Source organism: Rhyacophila brunnea, unplaced genomic scaffold (genome assembly GCF_057557595.1).
Source record: "Rhyacophila brunnea isolate RB1 unplaced genomic scaffold, BYU_Rbru_1.0 scaffold_12, whole genome shotgun sequence".
Taxonomy (NCBI): Eukaryota; Metazoa; Arthropoda; class Insecta; order Trichoptera; family Rhyacophilidae; genus Rhyacophila; species Rhyacophila brunnea.
Window position 1 is genome coordinate 3328075 of NW_028232774.1, and position 12204 is coordinate 3340278.

The 12204-nt window shown below is 32.2% G+C and overlaps 1 protein-coding gene across 2 annotated transcripts; it reads right to left on the reverse strand.

Annotated features, from left to right (window-relative positions):
- Positions 1-2292: 2292 nt before the first annotated feature.
- On the reverse strand, positions 2293-11484 carry JMJD5 (Jumonji domain containing 5). Of its 2 annotated transcripts, XR_015072220.1 has the most exons (6): positions 11123-11484; positions 8279-8442; positions 7011-7369; positions 4958-5187; positions 2997-4163; positions 2293-2414 (listed from the first exon to the last, which is right to left on the reverse strand). XR_015072220.1 is itself a non-coding variant. In XM_085960664.1 (5 exons), the coding sequence occupies exons 1-5, from the start codon at positions 11378-11380 to the stop codon at positions 3906-3908; spliced, it is 1269 nt and encodes a 422-aa protein (XP_085816790.1). In that variant the 5' UTR covers positions 11381-11484; the 3' UTR covers positions 2293-3905. The 2 variants fall into 2 exon arrangements, 1 of the variants encoding a protein (XP_085816790.1); XM_085960664.1 differs by having other exon boundaries at positions 2293-4163.
- Positions 11485-12204: the final 720 nt, after the last annotated feature.

Sequence of the window (12204 nt, forward strand, 5' to 3'; positions counted from 1 at the left end):
CATGTTTGTCCAGTGAAGTCAATCAGTAAAGAAGTCCCTAAATTATTAATGTCTGAAATAATGAGCAAAATTAAACAATCACGGTAGCGGGTTTGGGTTTTGTGTTGGATGCCATGTTTGCCCAGTGTTACCAACCTAGAATAAAATCACTAAATTTAAAGAATTAATTGACCAAATTAGGTATCAGTTAAAATAAAACCTTAATTATTTATTTTGTAAATGTTTTCCAAAACTTTTCGAAACAAAGATTTTCTCGTTTTCACTTATAATTGTTTTAATTGTAAGATGTTTGCGCTTATTACTTCTGCCTACACTGGATGATAAAATGTGTTGTCAAAGTAGAATGGAAACCACTATTGTGCTTTCGCCAACTGTTTGGATCGTGTTTAGCATTTTTATAATCAATATTATGATTATATAAATTTGTGAGACATGCGTTTATTTTGGTTTTAAAAGTGTTTTTTTATGGATACAAAGTACTGCATATTTACCAATAAAATAATACAACTGATTTTTTCAATAATTACGTTAAATTTAAACTTACGCTACAACTTTGCCTGCTAGCAACTTTACCTAACCATTATAATTATTCTGGAAGTATTCAATAGCAGCTAATATTGAAATGTATGAAATATTTACCACGGCATCTAATTTCAGTCGATCACGTTACCAGTCACCAAGTTATTTACATATTGTTCCTAATGTTTTTTGTTACATACTTTAGATTCCCATTATAAAAATTGTAATACTTGTAAAACAAAACAAAATCATATTACATACTGTAAAAAAAATATTCTAATGTTCCATATTTGAAAACTGTGAATTCAGAATCACTGCAATTTGTTTTTGAAATACTCTCATTCCAAACCTACCAGATATTCTTGCTAGCAACATTTTATATTATACTGCAGAGGTTTTATGGCTGTTAGGTTATTGTTTTTTGTTTTATTATGTATCATTAATTCCACATGCCACATTTAAACATGCAAACCTCTTCATAAAGTTTCGTTTATTACTATTTCGTACAAGAATGTATACTAGTCATAGATAATAGATGAATATTTTTTCCCCAACCATAAACTGAAAAAAATACATTTTTACCATTTGTTGTAAAGTTTCTAAGTGTAAACACTAACAAATCGAATTAGATTTATAGATATTAAGTAATTATATAATTTTTATTGAGCAAAACAATGGTGCTGTGATTGCTTTTAAAATTGTAACTAGATTTAATTACTGTTATAATATTATTTAAGTTGTATTTGTTATTTTTTAATACTACTACATATAAATATAGTTCTTCAAAAGATCGTTTAGCAGAATATATCAAAAATGGTAAATTTCAATGGATTATTTAGATTTTGTGAAATACCAAAAGCAGTGACTGAATCTTTACCGACCAAAGTTTAAACCAAGTTAACTGCTTGTAAAATAATTTTATGATGGGTATATAATTAAAAAATGAGAAGATTATTAAAATTATAGATGCAGATAAATATTAAATATGGCCATTATTCATAGAACATTGATTTTTTTAAAACTTACTGTTATCTATGTGTCAAATATTGGCAGCTTTCAAAATGTTATGTTGATTTAAACAATTCGGTTCATCGTTTCTTTACTATATACCATCCAAATTGATGTGATTTATATTGTCTTTTTGTAAAATATTTGTTTGTGGCGAGCTTAATATTATTATTATAATCATCTATATTTTATTTCCCATCCACAGATGGCAATATTTTAAATTAGTTCTAAATACCAAATTCGAACACTGCAGGCTCCGATGTGTTCTAAATACATTTTTTTTTATTGTCAATCAAATGTGTTTGTTTGAAATTATGCATTTATAAATAAATCTGAAATTGGATTAATAAATATTTTTGGTCAATTATATTTCTTTGGAACTAATACTTAATCAAATTCACAAAATCTTTTCCGTATATAATCTTTTAAAGATATAAATAATAGGTAAATTACTATGTTAATATTAATATATTATTATTTAGATTATCGTAGGGTGTTATCACATGAGTATTTTTATGTAAAAAAATCTTTTAAAATAAACACAGTGAAAGTAATCAATGGTTGCGACGTTTTTCTTCTTAAATTTTGTTGTAATAGCAAATATTCATAAAATCATTACCATTTTTTGGATTACAAGTAAATAAAAATTTATGATAACACCCTATTAGATAAAAAAAAACTTTGTACCTGCACTTCAGATAAACATATATTATTATTTACAATAAATGTGAAATAAGAAAACTTTCTTGCGTTTTTATTATTTTTACTTTCAAAAATTACAATTTTATTGTTGTATTTCAAAAATGTTTGGTTGGCTTTACTGCTGTCAAAAAATAATGGGTGGTTCCCACAGTCAAGGGACCAGCGCATCTATTCTATACACAAGGCTGCTATTGAGGATAGATTATCATATTTATGTATTGAGGTGGTTAATTGTTACAATAAGTTAACTGAACTGTCAAAAAGTGCTATGTTTTAACAGCACCTCTCTTGGTTGTGTTAACTTTTAGAGCAAGATAGACAGTTTTGGCAGTTTAGATGGCTAACTTAATGTAATAATTAAAATACATAAATATGGTAAACTATCCTCGATAAGTGCCGATACCAACCTTGTGTATAGAATAGATGCGCAGGTATGTACACCAGTTCCTACCTACAGCTTTTGACAAGGCCAACTATATACAGGCCGTGACAGTGTATTGCAAAGTATGATGGTAGTGCTAGTTATTGATTATTTTCGAATGCCATGCGGTAACCTGATTGTAATAAATGAAAATAACATTTATGTCAATATGCAACAATCGTCATTTTCTACAAACAGTTTACCACATTGCATTCAAATTATGAGCAGTAACTAGCATGATCGAAGTTTACAGTTTCGTGTCACGGCCTGACTATTAATAGTGGTCCTTGGCTTTTGAGCATAAACTACATTCATTAATATGGCAACTTCAATTCTTCTATTATACAAAATAAGTAAAATTTGGAAAACCTCAAACATACCAATCTGCAGGTCTGTTCTATACACAAGGCTGCTTTCGGCCGCTACAACGGCTAACTAGGGTAGGTTTGTATCCAAGTATTAGCACTTATTGTAACAATTACAATAAGTTGGTTGTAATTGTTGCAATAAGTGCTATATTTTAACAGCACCTCTCTTGTTGGCTGTGATAAACTTTAGAGCGAGATTAGACAGCTAACTTATTGTAACAATTATAATACCTCAATACATATCACTTTAGCGGTTGATAGTCGCCTTGTGTATAGAATAGACCCGCAGGAAAAAAGATTTTTTCTAATAGGTTTGTTCTGAGATGCTCTGAATCATTGATTTAATATAGGCTAAGCTTTTAACTAAATTCACATATGCATGATGCATACACAATTTCTGATAGTACATCAAAGCATTCGGGGCCGTTTCACACCTCAACAGACTATAAGGCCCGATGATAGTAAAGATAGTAGTAGAAGTGAAACAGTCACTAGAGGGCTATGAGAAAATCACATATATGTATTGTGACCTTATCGGGATCGAATTTGCAGCTTCTGGATAATAAGCCAGTGCTTTATACACTCAACAATCTGAGCCGCTATCAAAGCAATGTTCGTCGATTATTGAAAAGGATTACTTAACAAAGGGAAAATTATAGAAATAATGTTTTCATGGCACACTTTTGTACTTGAAATCGAGAACCTGTACATTACATTGGCTGTATGCACACTTGTTTGAATTTCATCGATATTTTTATCAATTTTTGCATTTCAATAATCATTTTATTTATCAGAAATGAAAGAGGACAATATTATGTGCATCGGTTGTCCAATGTTATTTACAAGGCTTAATGAAGCTCAACTTCAATTTTTTTTTCTACACATGACTACATCCACCAAAAACTGACAGAAAAACTAATAGAAAGCGATTTGATATAATGCCACCACTTGGGCGGAATATAAACCATATCACCAGGTTGTATTACACAGTAATATGGTTTCGCATGCTGGAATTCAGGAAACTTTTCAAAATCAGGCTGCGTTGGATCAACTTGGGCAGTGTTTAGTAGAAGATTATCCGTATGACAGTATAGATTCTTCGAATCTTCTGGTGCAAATAAGATCACCAGTTTTTCGCCAACAACCTGAAATAAAAACAATCAGTGGCTATTGTTACCATTGCAATAATACATCGGTAACACGTGTGAATTGATATATTATTATATAATATAAAATCTTTATAAATAAATCTTTCAAAGAAACTACATTCATCGGTGTTTTGTAAAAAGGGCGAATTAACCAAAATGCTATTTTACAGGAGGATTTTTAACTTTTGACATTTATTTGTTTATGACCTGTGGATGATTATAAATATCTAACAAGTTTATAATAAAGCTTAGAAAGAATACTGTCATTATAATAGGCATTATTATATAATATTTTAAAAGGCCTAATATGTCACATTCGCTTTTTATTCGTAATTTTAATTAATTTAATTTTAGTTGATTATCGTTTTTAAGTACTTTCCCGTGGAGATACAAATTCGCCGTTTTTACACAACAAAGCTAGTGGGGTACACATTGTATTTTCATTAATATCTCGATTTTGCCAAAATGGTTGATTCGCCCTTTTTACAAAACACCGACAATATATTTCTATTTCTAAGTTTTATATTTTTGTAGAAAAATGGTTTTTTGTCTCTCCTGTATAATTAGCGAAATTCAAGATAAGTGTTCTTGCAGTATTGGGGACGATTTAGTGTGTCTATTAATTATACTTAAAAAAGGGAAGAATACATCAGTATTAATGGGTCTGATTCCAAGTTGCAGGCCGTTTTTAGATTTTGGGTAGTAGGTATTAATATTATATAAATTCACATTGGATAAGGTCAGTAAATTAGTGGCTCTATGTATTGGAATGAAATATTTTATGAATTCACCTGTGCCAGTAAATTATGTTTTGGATCAAAGTGTAGTGGTGATATTGTTCCCTTTGGACCAAACCATGCGTTGATCTCAGTTTCATCTCCCGTACTATCCTCACGGATACAGCAATAGTCGGGTACCCGTAGATCGCTCATGAGTTCCGGTATTTGATCAAACAATCTGTGCTGCGCTAAATATCCTATATTTTGTTGCTCACTAAGAATACTTGCTTCGATGAAATCGCCTGAAAACACAAACGTAATTATTATAGAAAGAATTTCTTCGAAGTATATTATATTAATATTAAAACAAATTTATATTCGTGGGCGTGAAAGCAGAAGTCATTAACTCCAATTCTGCCTAAATTGAGATTTTAATGCCATTATAATATAAAGTAAAGCCTCTTAACTGACACAAGTCACTAACTTACTATTTACCATAAAAATATTTGCGATTTTTATTATCATTAACTCCTATTCAGTCACTTCTTTATCTTTGAAAAATTTTGAGTTAGATAATGTGTTTAGATGGATATTTTTGTTACGTATATGATGGCCAAAGATTGAACTTTAAAAAACGCCAAAAACCGTCAATATGTATGATCAAAAATTAGGGTAAATTTCAAAACCCGCTAAATGGATAAGCCAAAATACTCTGTAGAATGTACGAATTAAATAATAAATATAAAGTTCACCGATTTAATAGATATGAGTTTTTCTCATTTTTCTCAAAACTACCTAAACTCGTTTTAAGGGGTTTTGAAAATAGGTACTTATTTCATATTTAATCATATTTATAACATGTAGTTTTCACACATGGCTGAAGTAAAATTTATTGATGACCCATTCAGTGCATATTATCCATTCATGTTAAAAACACAAGAAAATCAAAAATTAAAGGGTACCAATAAAATCTATTAATTTCAACAAAACATAAAATTCTTTTATTTTTCACGACTAGGAAAACGTCGCCTTCCCACGATTAGATAATAAATAAAATGAGTATTTTTGTTAAGTATAATGAATTCATTGATTTGATAAAATGTTCATGTCTGTTGTTTCCAATGATCTATGTTGGTACGGATTGTGCGGATCATCAACGCATCTGAGCAGTGGTGTAAATAGGGTTGGTGTCCCCCGGTGCAGTAAATTTACACCCCCCCCCCCCACAAACACAATTTTTCATTAAAACTTAATAACAGAAATGATAATTTTTGAAGTAAATAAAAATAGGAAATAAAGAGAAAAAAAAGGATTCGTTGATAAAATATATTAAATACTAAGCTTCAACATAGCTGTTACTCCATTCTTTTATGCATGCGATAAAACAGGACGGATATAGTAATCCTGCTTGATGTAAAATTTCACTTGCGTGCTAGCATTAGTTGCACTTGACCTTCGCCTTCCGAGAAATGAGTCGAAGAATTGTGCATGTGATGGTTTCGTGCATTCGAGCAAAACTAAAATCTGGCAAAGGAAACTTTCTATTACAATATTTTTGTGCGAGGACTATGCGGGGGATGAAAACATGTGTGCGGACACATTTTGGTAGGTGTGCGCTAGCCAATTACATTAATATGGACGAAGCATCTGGAAAAAAAATGACACTCACTTTTTTTGTCGGGTCTGCCGAATGGCATAATCTGTTCTAACGCCATTACAATAAAGGTGATATTGCTATAAATTCCCGAAACTTTTTGTCGGGTCTGCCGAATGGTTCGATTCGAACAGGTTCGCTCAAACGAACATTGATACTAGAAACACTGTTCTAACGCCGTTACAATAAAGGTGATATTGCTATAAATTGCCGATGCGTGATATCGCATAATGGATATTGCGTGCACGTGCGAATGTCACTATGGGCGAATTTACTTGCTAGCTACTGTACTGAGTGCGTCGTCCATTAATAATGTCATTGGCGCTAGCACACCTTACAGGGAATATTGCTATCCACATTTATTCCAGAATCAAACACCTCCTCGCATATCATGTTGTTCTGATACTTTATAGAATTGAAATTTCCAATAGAATTTAAAATTAACAATAATTACATATGAGAATTATTCACCAACAGTCATCAACTTTTGAGTCCAGCTTTCATCGGTGTATTTGGATCCCAGTTCTACGGGAACTGTCCGATGTCCCGCCTTTGTTTTAAGATATCCAATATCTTTCCAGTTCTTCATTGCGGGCCAATGATCCATGCAGTTAGTCAAGACAACTGGGTATCTTTTATCAAAATGACCAGATTTAAAGCTCTCCAAAGACAGCTGAGACAGTTTCACTATACTATTTCCGCAGCCGTTGTAAATGTTTTTATCAATGCCACCACTAGATGACACCGTATTGGCGTTATCAATGAAATGATCAGAGTCTACTCCGGAACAACTGGGTGTATCACATTCTTTCTTCATGTTAATTTTTAATCTGAAAAGAAATATTTATTAATATGCTATATTATATTCAAAGAAGTTAAAGAAATCCTTATTCTATGAAAATAGACCAGTGGTCGGCAAACTCATTAGTCAAAAGAGCCAAATATCAACAGTACAACGAGTGAGATTTCTTTTGAGAGCCAAATTTCTTAAACTTAACTTAAGACATTTTGACTGTTCTATCTTTCACTATTTTAGTCCGTACAAAGGGGCCAAAGAGCCACATGTGGCTCGCGAGCCGCAGTTTACCGACCACTGAGATAGACCATAGAGATATGAATATAAAGTTGAAATCGAGGTTAAGTGATCTCAGATTTTTTTTAATATTTATTAGTGGTTTTATCATATGTAATGTTTTTGTTTATTATTGAATGTTCTGATGGTACAGCATATGAATTCACGTGATGTGACAACAATGTGTTTCTGCATTTAGATAACTAATTAAAATATATTTAAAAAGAATATTATTTTTGAAATTCGGTGTAATTTTTATTGATTGTTCAATCACGTGTCTGGCAAAAATTGACCGTGGTATGGAGAGGTGCATGCTGGGCATAATGAGAAAGGACAAAAAGAGGAATGAGTGGATAAGGAAGCAGACAAGGGTTTGCGATGTGATAGAGTTCATCAAAAACCTCAAATGGAGATGGGCTGGACACATAGCTCGAAGAATAGACAATCGTTGGACAAATTTAGTCATCCAGTGGTATCCAAGAGGTACAAAACGTCCGCAAGGCAGACCTAGAGGCCGCTGGATCGATGAAATGATAAAGTTCTGTGGAAGTACGTGGCAGCGCAACGCACAGGACCAAGAGAAGTGGAAGCAGCTTAAAGAGGCCTTCATCCAGCAGTGGATAGACTCAGGCTGATGATGATTCAATATCAATATTAAATAACTAACCCTTCTTTCCAAGTCGTCAGAATATTTGCACATTTCAAAAGAAGATTTTCTTCCTTCACAAATAATGGAGCACCAAAGAGTAAACCATGGTCCAGATATTCGAAACATTCAGAATTCAAAGCGTCTTCAGCAGTTTTATTGTTCAATTCTATATGTGCTATAATCTGAAAAAATACATCGTAATGTTCGTTAAATTTATGAATAAATAATGACTCGATGTAGGGTGAGTAATATTTTTAGCCAAAACTGTAATACGATGGTGGGTCAATAAGTCCTTAGAAAAGCCGACAGGTGGCGCGACTAGTACTGTAAGCGGTTTGTTTTCATGCAGTGGCACTACCGATTCAGTATGCTGCGAAGTTTCAATCAGATTGGTCGGGTTGTTGTGTGTTTCTCGTACATTTAAAAAAAAAATTGCTTGTGGAAAATGGAAAAATTGAGTTTAGAGCTGTTATTAAACATTTTAATATAAAAGGGTTAACAGCAAAGGAAATAAAAAATGAGTTGGATTTAGTTCACGGCATATCTGCTCCTTCACTTGCAACTATTTATAACTGGTTAAATGAATTTAAACGTGGTCGTACATCAACAAAGGATGAACCACGCTCAGGACGTCCTGTAGAGGTGACTACACCAGAAATGATCAATAAAATCCACGATATGGTGTTAAGTGACCGAAGATTAAAGTTGAGTGAGATAATTGAGGTTACAGGGATCTCAAAAGGTAGCGTCATTTCTATTTTACATGACAAATTGGGCATGAAAAATATTTCTGCAACATGGGTGCCGCGTTTGTACACAGTCGACAATAAACGCAATAGGGTGGTGGCCTCTAAAGCCCTGTTGTCGCTCATGCAACGCAATCCGGATGAATTTTTTCGTCGCTTTGTGACTGTAGATGAAACATGGATACACCACTATACTCCCGAGACGAAAGAACAGTCAAAGCAGTGGATTGCGAAGACAAACCATGTCCAAAGAAGGCGAAAACCGTAAAATCAGCTGGTAAGGTTATGGCTACTTGGGATGCACGTGAAATTATTTTCGTTGACTATTTGGAAAAAGGAAAAACAATAACAGGGGATTATTATGCATCTTTATTGGACCAGCTAAAAAACGAAATTGAAGAAAAACGGCCTCATTTAAACAGGAAAAAAATCCTCTTTCATCAGGACAATGCCCGTGTTCACACATGTTTACGATCAATGGCTAAAATTGAAGAATTGAAGTTCGAATTGGTCGACCACCCACCGTATTCGCCAGATTTAGCCCCCAGTGACTTTTTCCTTTTCCCAAACTTAAAAAAATGGCTAAGTGGACAACGTTTTTTTTCAAATGAAGAAGTCATCGATCGGACAAATGCTTATTTTGAGGACCTTCCGAAAACTTATTTTTCTGACGGTTTAAAAAAAATTGAGAAACGTCTAACCAAGTGTATTGAGCTCCAAGGAGATTATGTTGAGAAATAAAAAAAAAATACAAAAATAAAAACTGTTTTAATGCTTTTTTCTAAGGAATTATTGACCCACCCTCGTATAATACAGTTTACTGATAATTTTCATTTTAAATAATCAATGTGTAATAAAAAAGTTTTTAATTAAAAATTTTAAAGTAAAATTTAAAGAAAAACTAATGTAAAATGTACATTCATTGAAATTTCAATTTTTATTAGTACATCGTGTTTTATGGATACTGCTAAAATATAGTTTAATGGGTTCTTTTGTAGGTGATAATTCAGACATACTTTGAAGTATTTTTTTTGAATTTGAGAAACATTATTTTTTCCAGAAAATAAAAATGTATGCAAGTACTTAACTTGTAATCTTTTTATATTGAATCGAGCTTTGGCGTGGTCATAATAAAAAAGCTCGAATTGATATAAATAAAAATGATTTCAAGTTATAATCAAATCTATAAAAAAATATATTTCAACTCAAATTATCCATAAATCCTTATGTCACTTTTGAAAGAACGTCAATCAAACTACATTTTAACTTCACTAACAAAAATCAGACTTTCAATGAACTTTTGTCGAATTGGTTTTTTTTAAATTAATTTAAAGTTTGGTGCTTTTTACTGGTTCTCCGTCATCGTAATCTGTCAGTCGCCATTTTGAATTTTAGCTATCTTTTTGTCATCGAATTATAGTACGCGGTTCAAGCCATTATAGTATTTCGGCAAAAATTATAGTACGTGTAGAGAAAATGAAAGTTTTTTGTTTGTCACAAACATAACGGAGAATTCGAGAAATTCCGATGTCCTACTTAATTATAACACCTCTTACGACCGAAAAATGCTAACACCGGCCGCCGTCATTCTGTCACGTTAGTTTTTTAGAGTAGGTATACAACGCAAAACCATATCCATTGACTAAAATCGCACACTGAGATCTTATTTATGCTATTTTTTATAGTACTTATTCCACTTTAATTAATATATTAGGACCGGTTTCGTCCGCCTCAGTGGGACATTTTCAACGTTGAAAATGTCCCACTGAGGCGGACGAAACCGGTCCTAATATATTAATTAAAGTAGAATAAGTACTATAAAAAAATAGCATTTTTTTAATTGTGGTATTTTTGACGTACTATACTTTTTCAATAGTACGCGGACGAAAATGTAACTTTTCGAATAGTACGCGAATCAAAATGTACTATAATTATAGTTCAGTTGGCAACACTGCGCTCACTGACAGATGACAGCGGCCGGTGGCGGAGAACCAGTAAAAAGACCCTAAAGTTTATTTGTAAGTCTTATTTAACACATTGATTCGTTGGTAACAAACAGATAAAATGAATTGATAAATACCAATTGATAATAAAATAGATATTAACAATAACTCACTTTATAAAAGCTGAAAAGTGTGATGAGGGCGCGATCTGTTAATGACACGTCTTTCCAAATCCCCATATTGAGTCGTTCATGCAAATGATCTAAAGAACTTTGAATTAGAAATGATAGTTTCGATGAAACAGTGTCACAACATTTAAATGTCGACGTACATAACTTTATAACATATAATAACGGTGGCTCCACGTCAAGAAAGTGATTAATCTTGATAAATGGAACTATACATTTTAAACTTCGTATTGCAGATATCATTTTTGATTATAATTAATCATACGAAACTAAAAACTATTAATTTGGATATGTTTTTATTGTTGAACTTTTGACAGAAGTAATTTAAAAATTTGACAATTGGATGTGAGTTGCAATTCTACAAAAAATATTCCTCCCGGAGATTATTGCCATAATGCCTGATCATGTGCCGCACGAAATTTCATTTTTTTAGTGTAACGTAGGTAGGTACCTAATTCAATTTTTTTAATTTTCAAAAAAATACTAATAAACATAATACATAATAATATGAAAGGTGTGCCTGTTCTGTAGTTTCAAGACTCAGCAAGTGAAATATCAAAAATACCTACTGAATAAGTTTGATATTAATAATTGGCTCAAATAACCTTTGACAAAACCGAAAAATACGCTGTCGAAAAATACGAGTGATCCTAAAACATAGTCACCGATGCAGGGGTAAGGAAAAACAAATCATCGGTGGTCAATGACAGCTGGTGATAAGTTATAATTTTATCATTTGGAAAAATAAAGGTAGACGGTACTGAACTAGGTGGTTTTATGGCCCGAGTAACGTCGATAAATACTTCAGTTCACCATAGTACCTAGGTATATTAGTCTCTGAGTTCACCCACATAGACATGCTGCAGTGAGAGAACATGAATCAACTTTACTTTTAAGCTCAATACGCCAACTTAAAAAAAGTTTGATAAACTAACTTATTCAAAATAATATCAGCTATGTAACTTTTGTATTCGTACTTATTTGAAATTAAAAAGCAAATCCAATATAGCGGGGAAAAATATCTACATAGTGGTATAAATGGGTTTATATTGGATTTTGGGGGTTTT

Coding starts and splice junctions, on each gene's coding strand:
- JMJD5 (XM_085960664.1), bottom strand. CDS start 11,380: ATGATATCTGCAATACGAAGTTTAAAATGTATAGTTCCATTTATCAAG. Junction 7,370..8,278: donor CTGACGACTTGGAAAGAAGG/GTTAGTTATTTA, acceptor ATTTCTTTTCAG/ATTAAAAATTAACATGAAGA. Junction 5,188..7,010: donor TCAAAAGTTGATGACTGTTG/GTGAATAATTCT, acceptor TTGTGTTTTCAG/GCGATTTCATCGAAGCAAGT.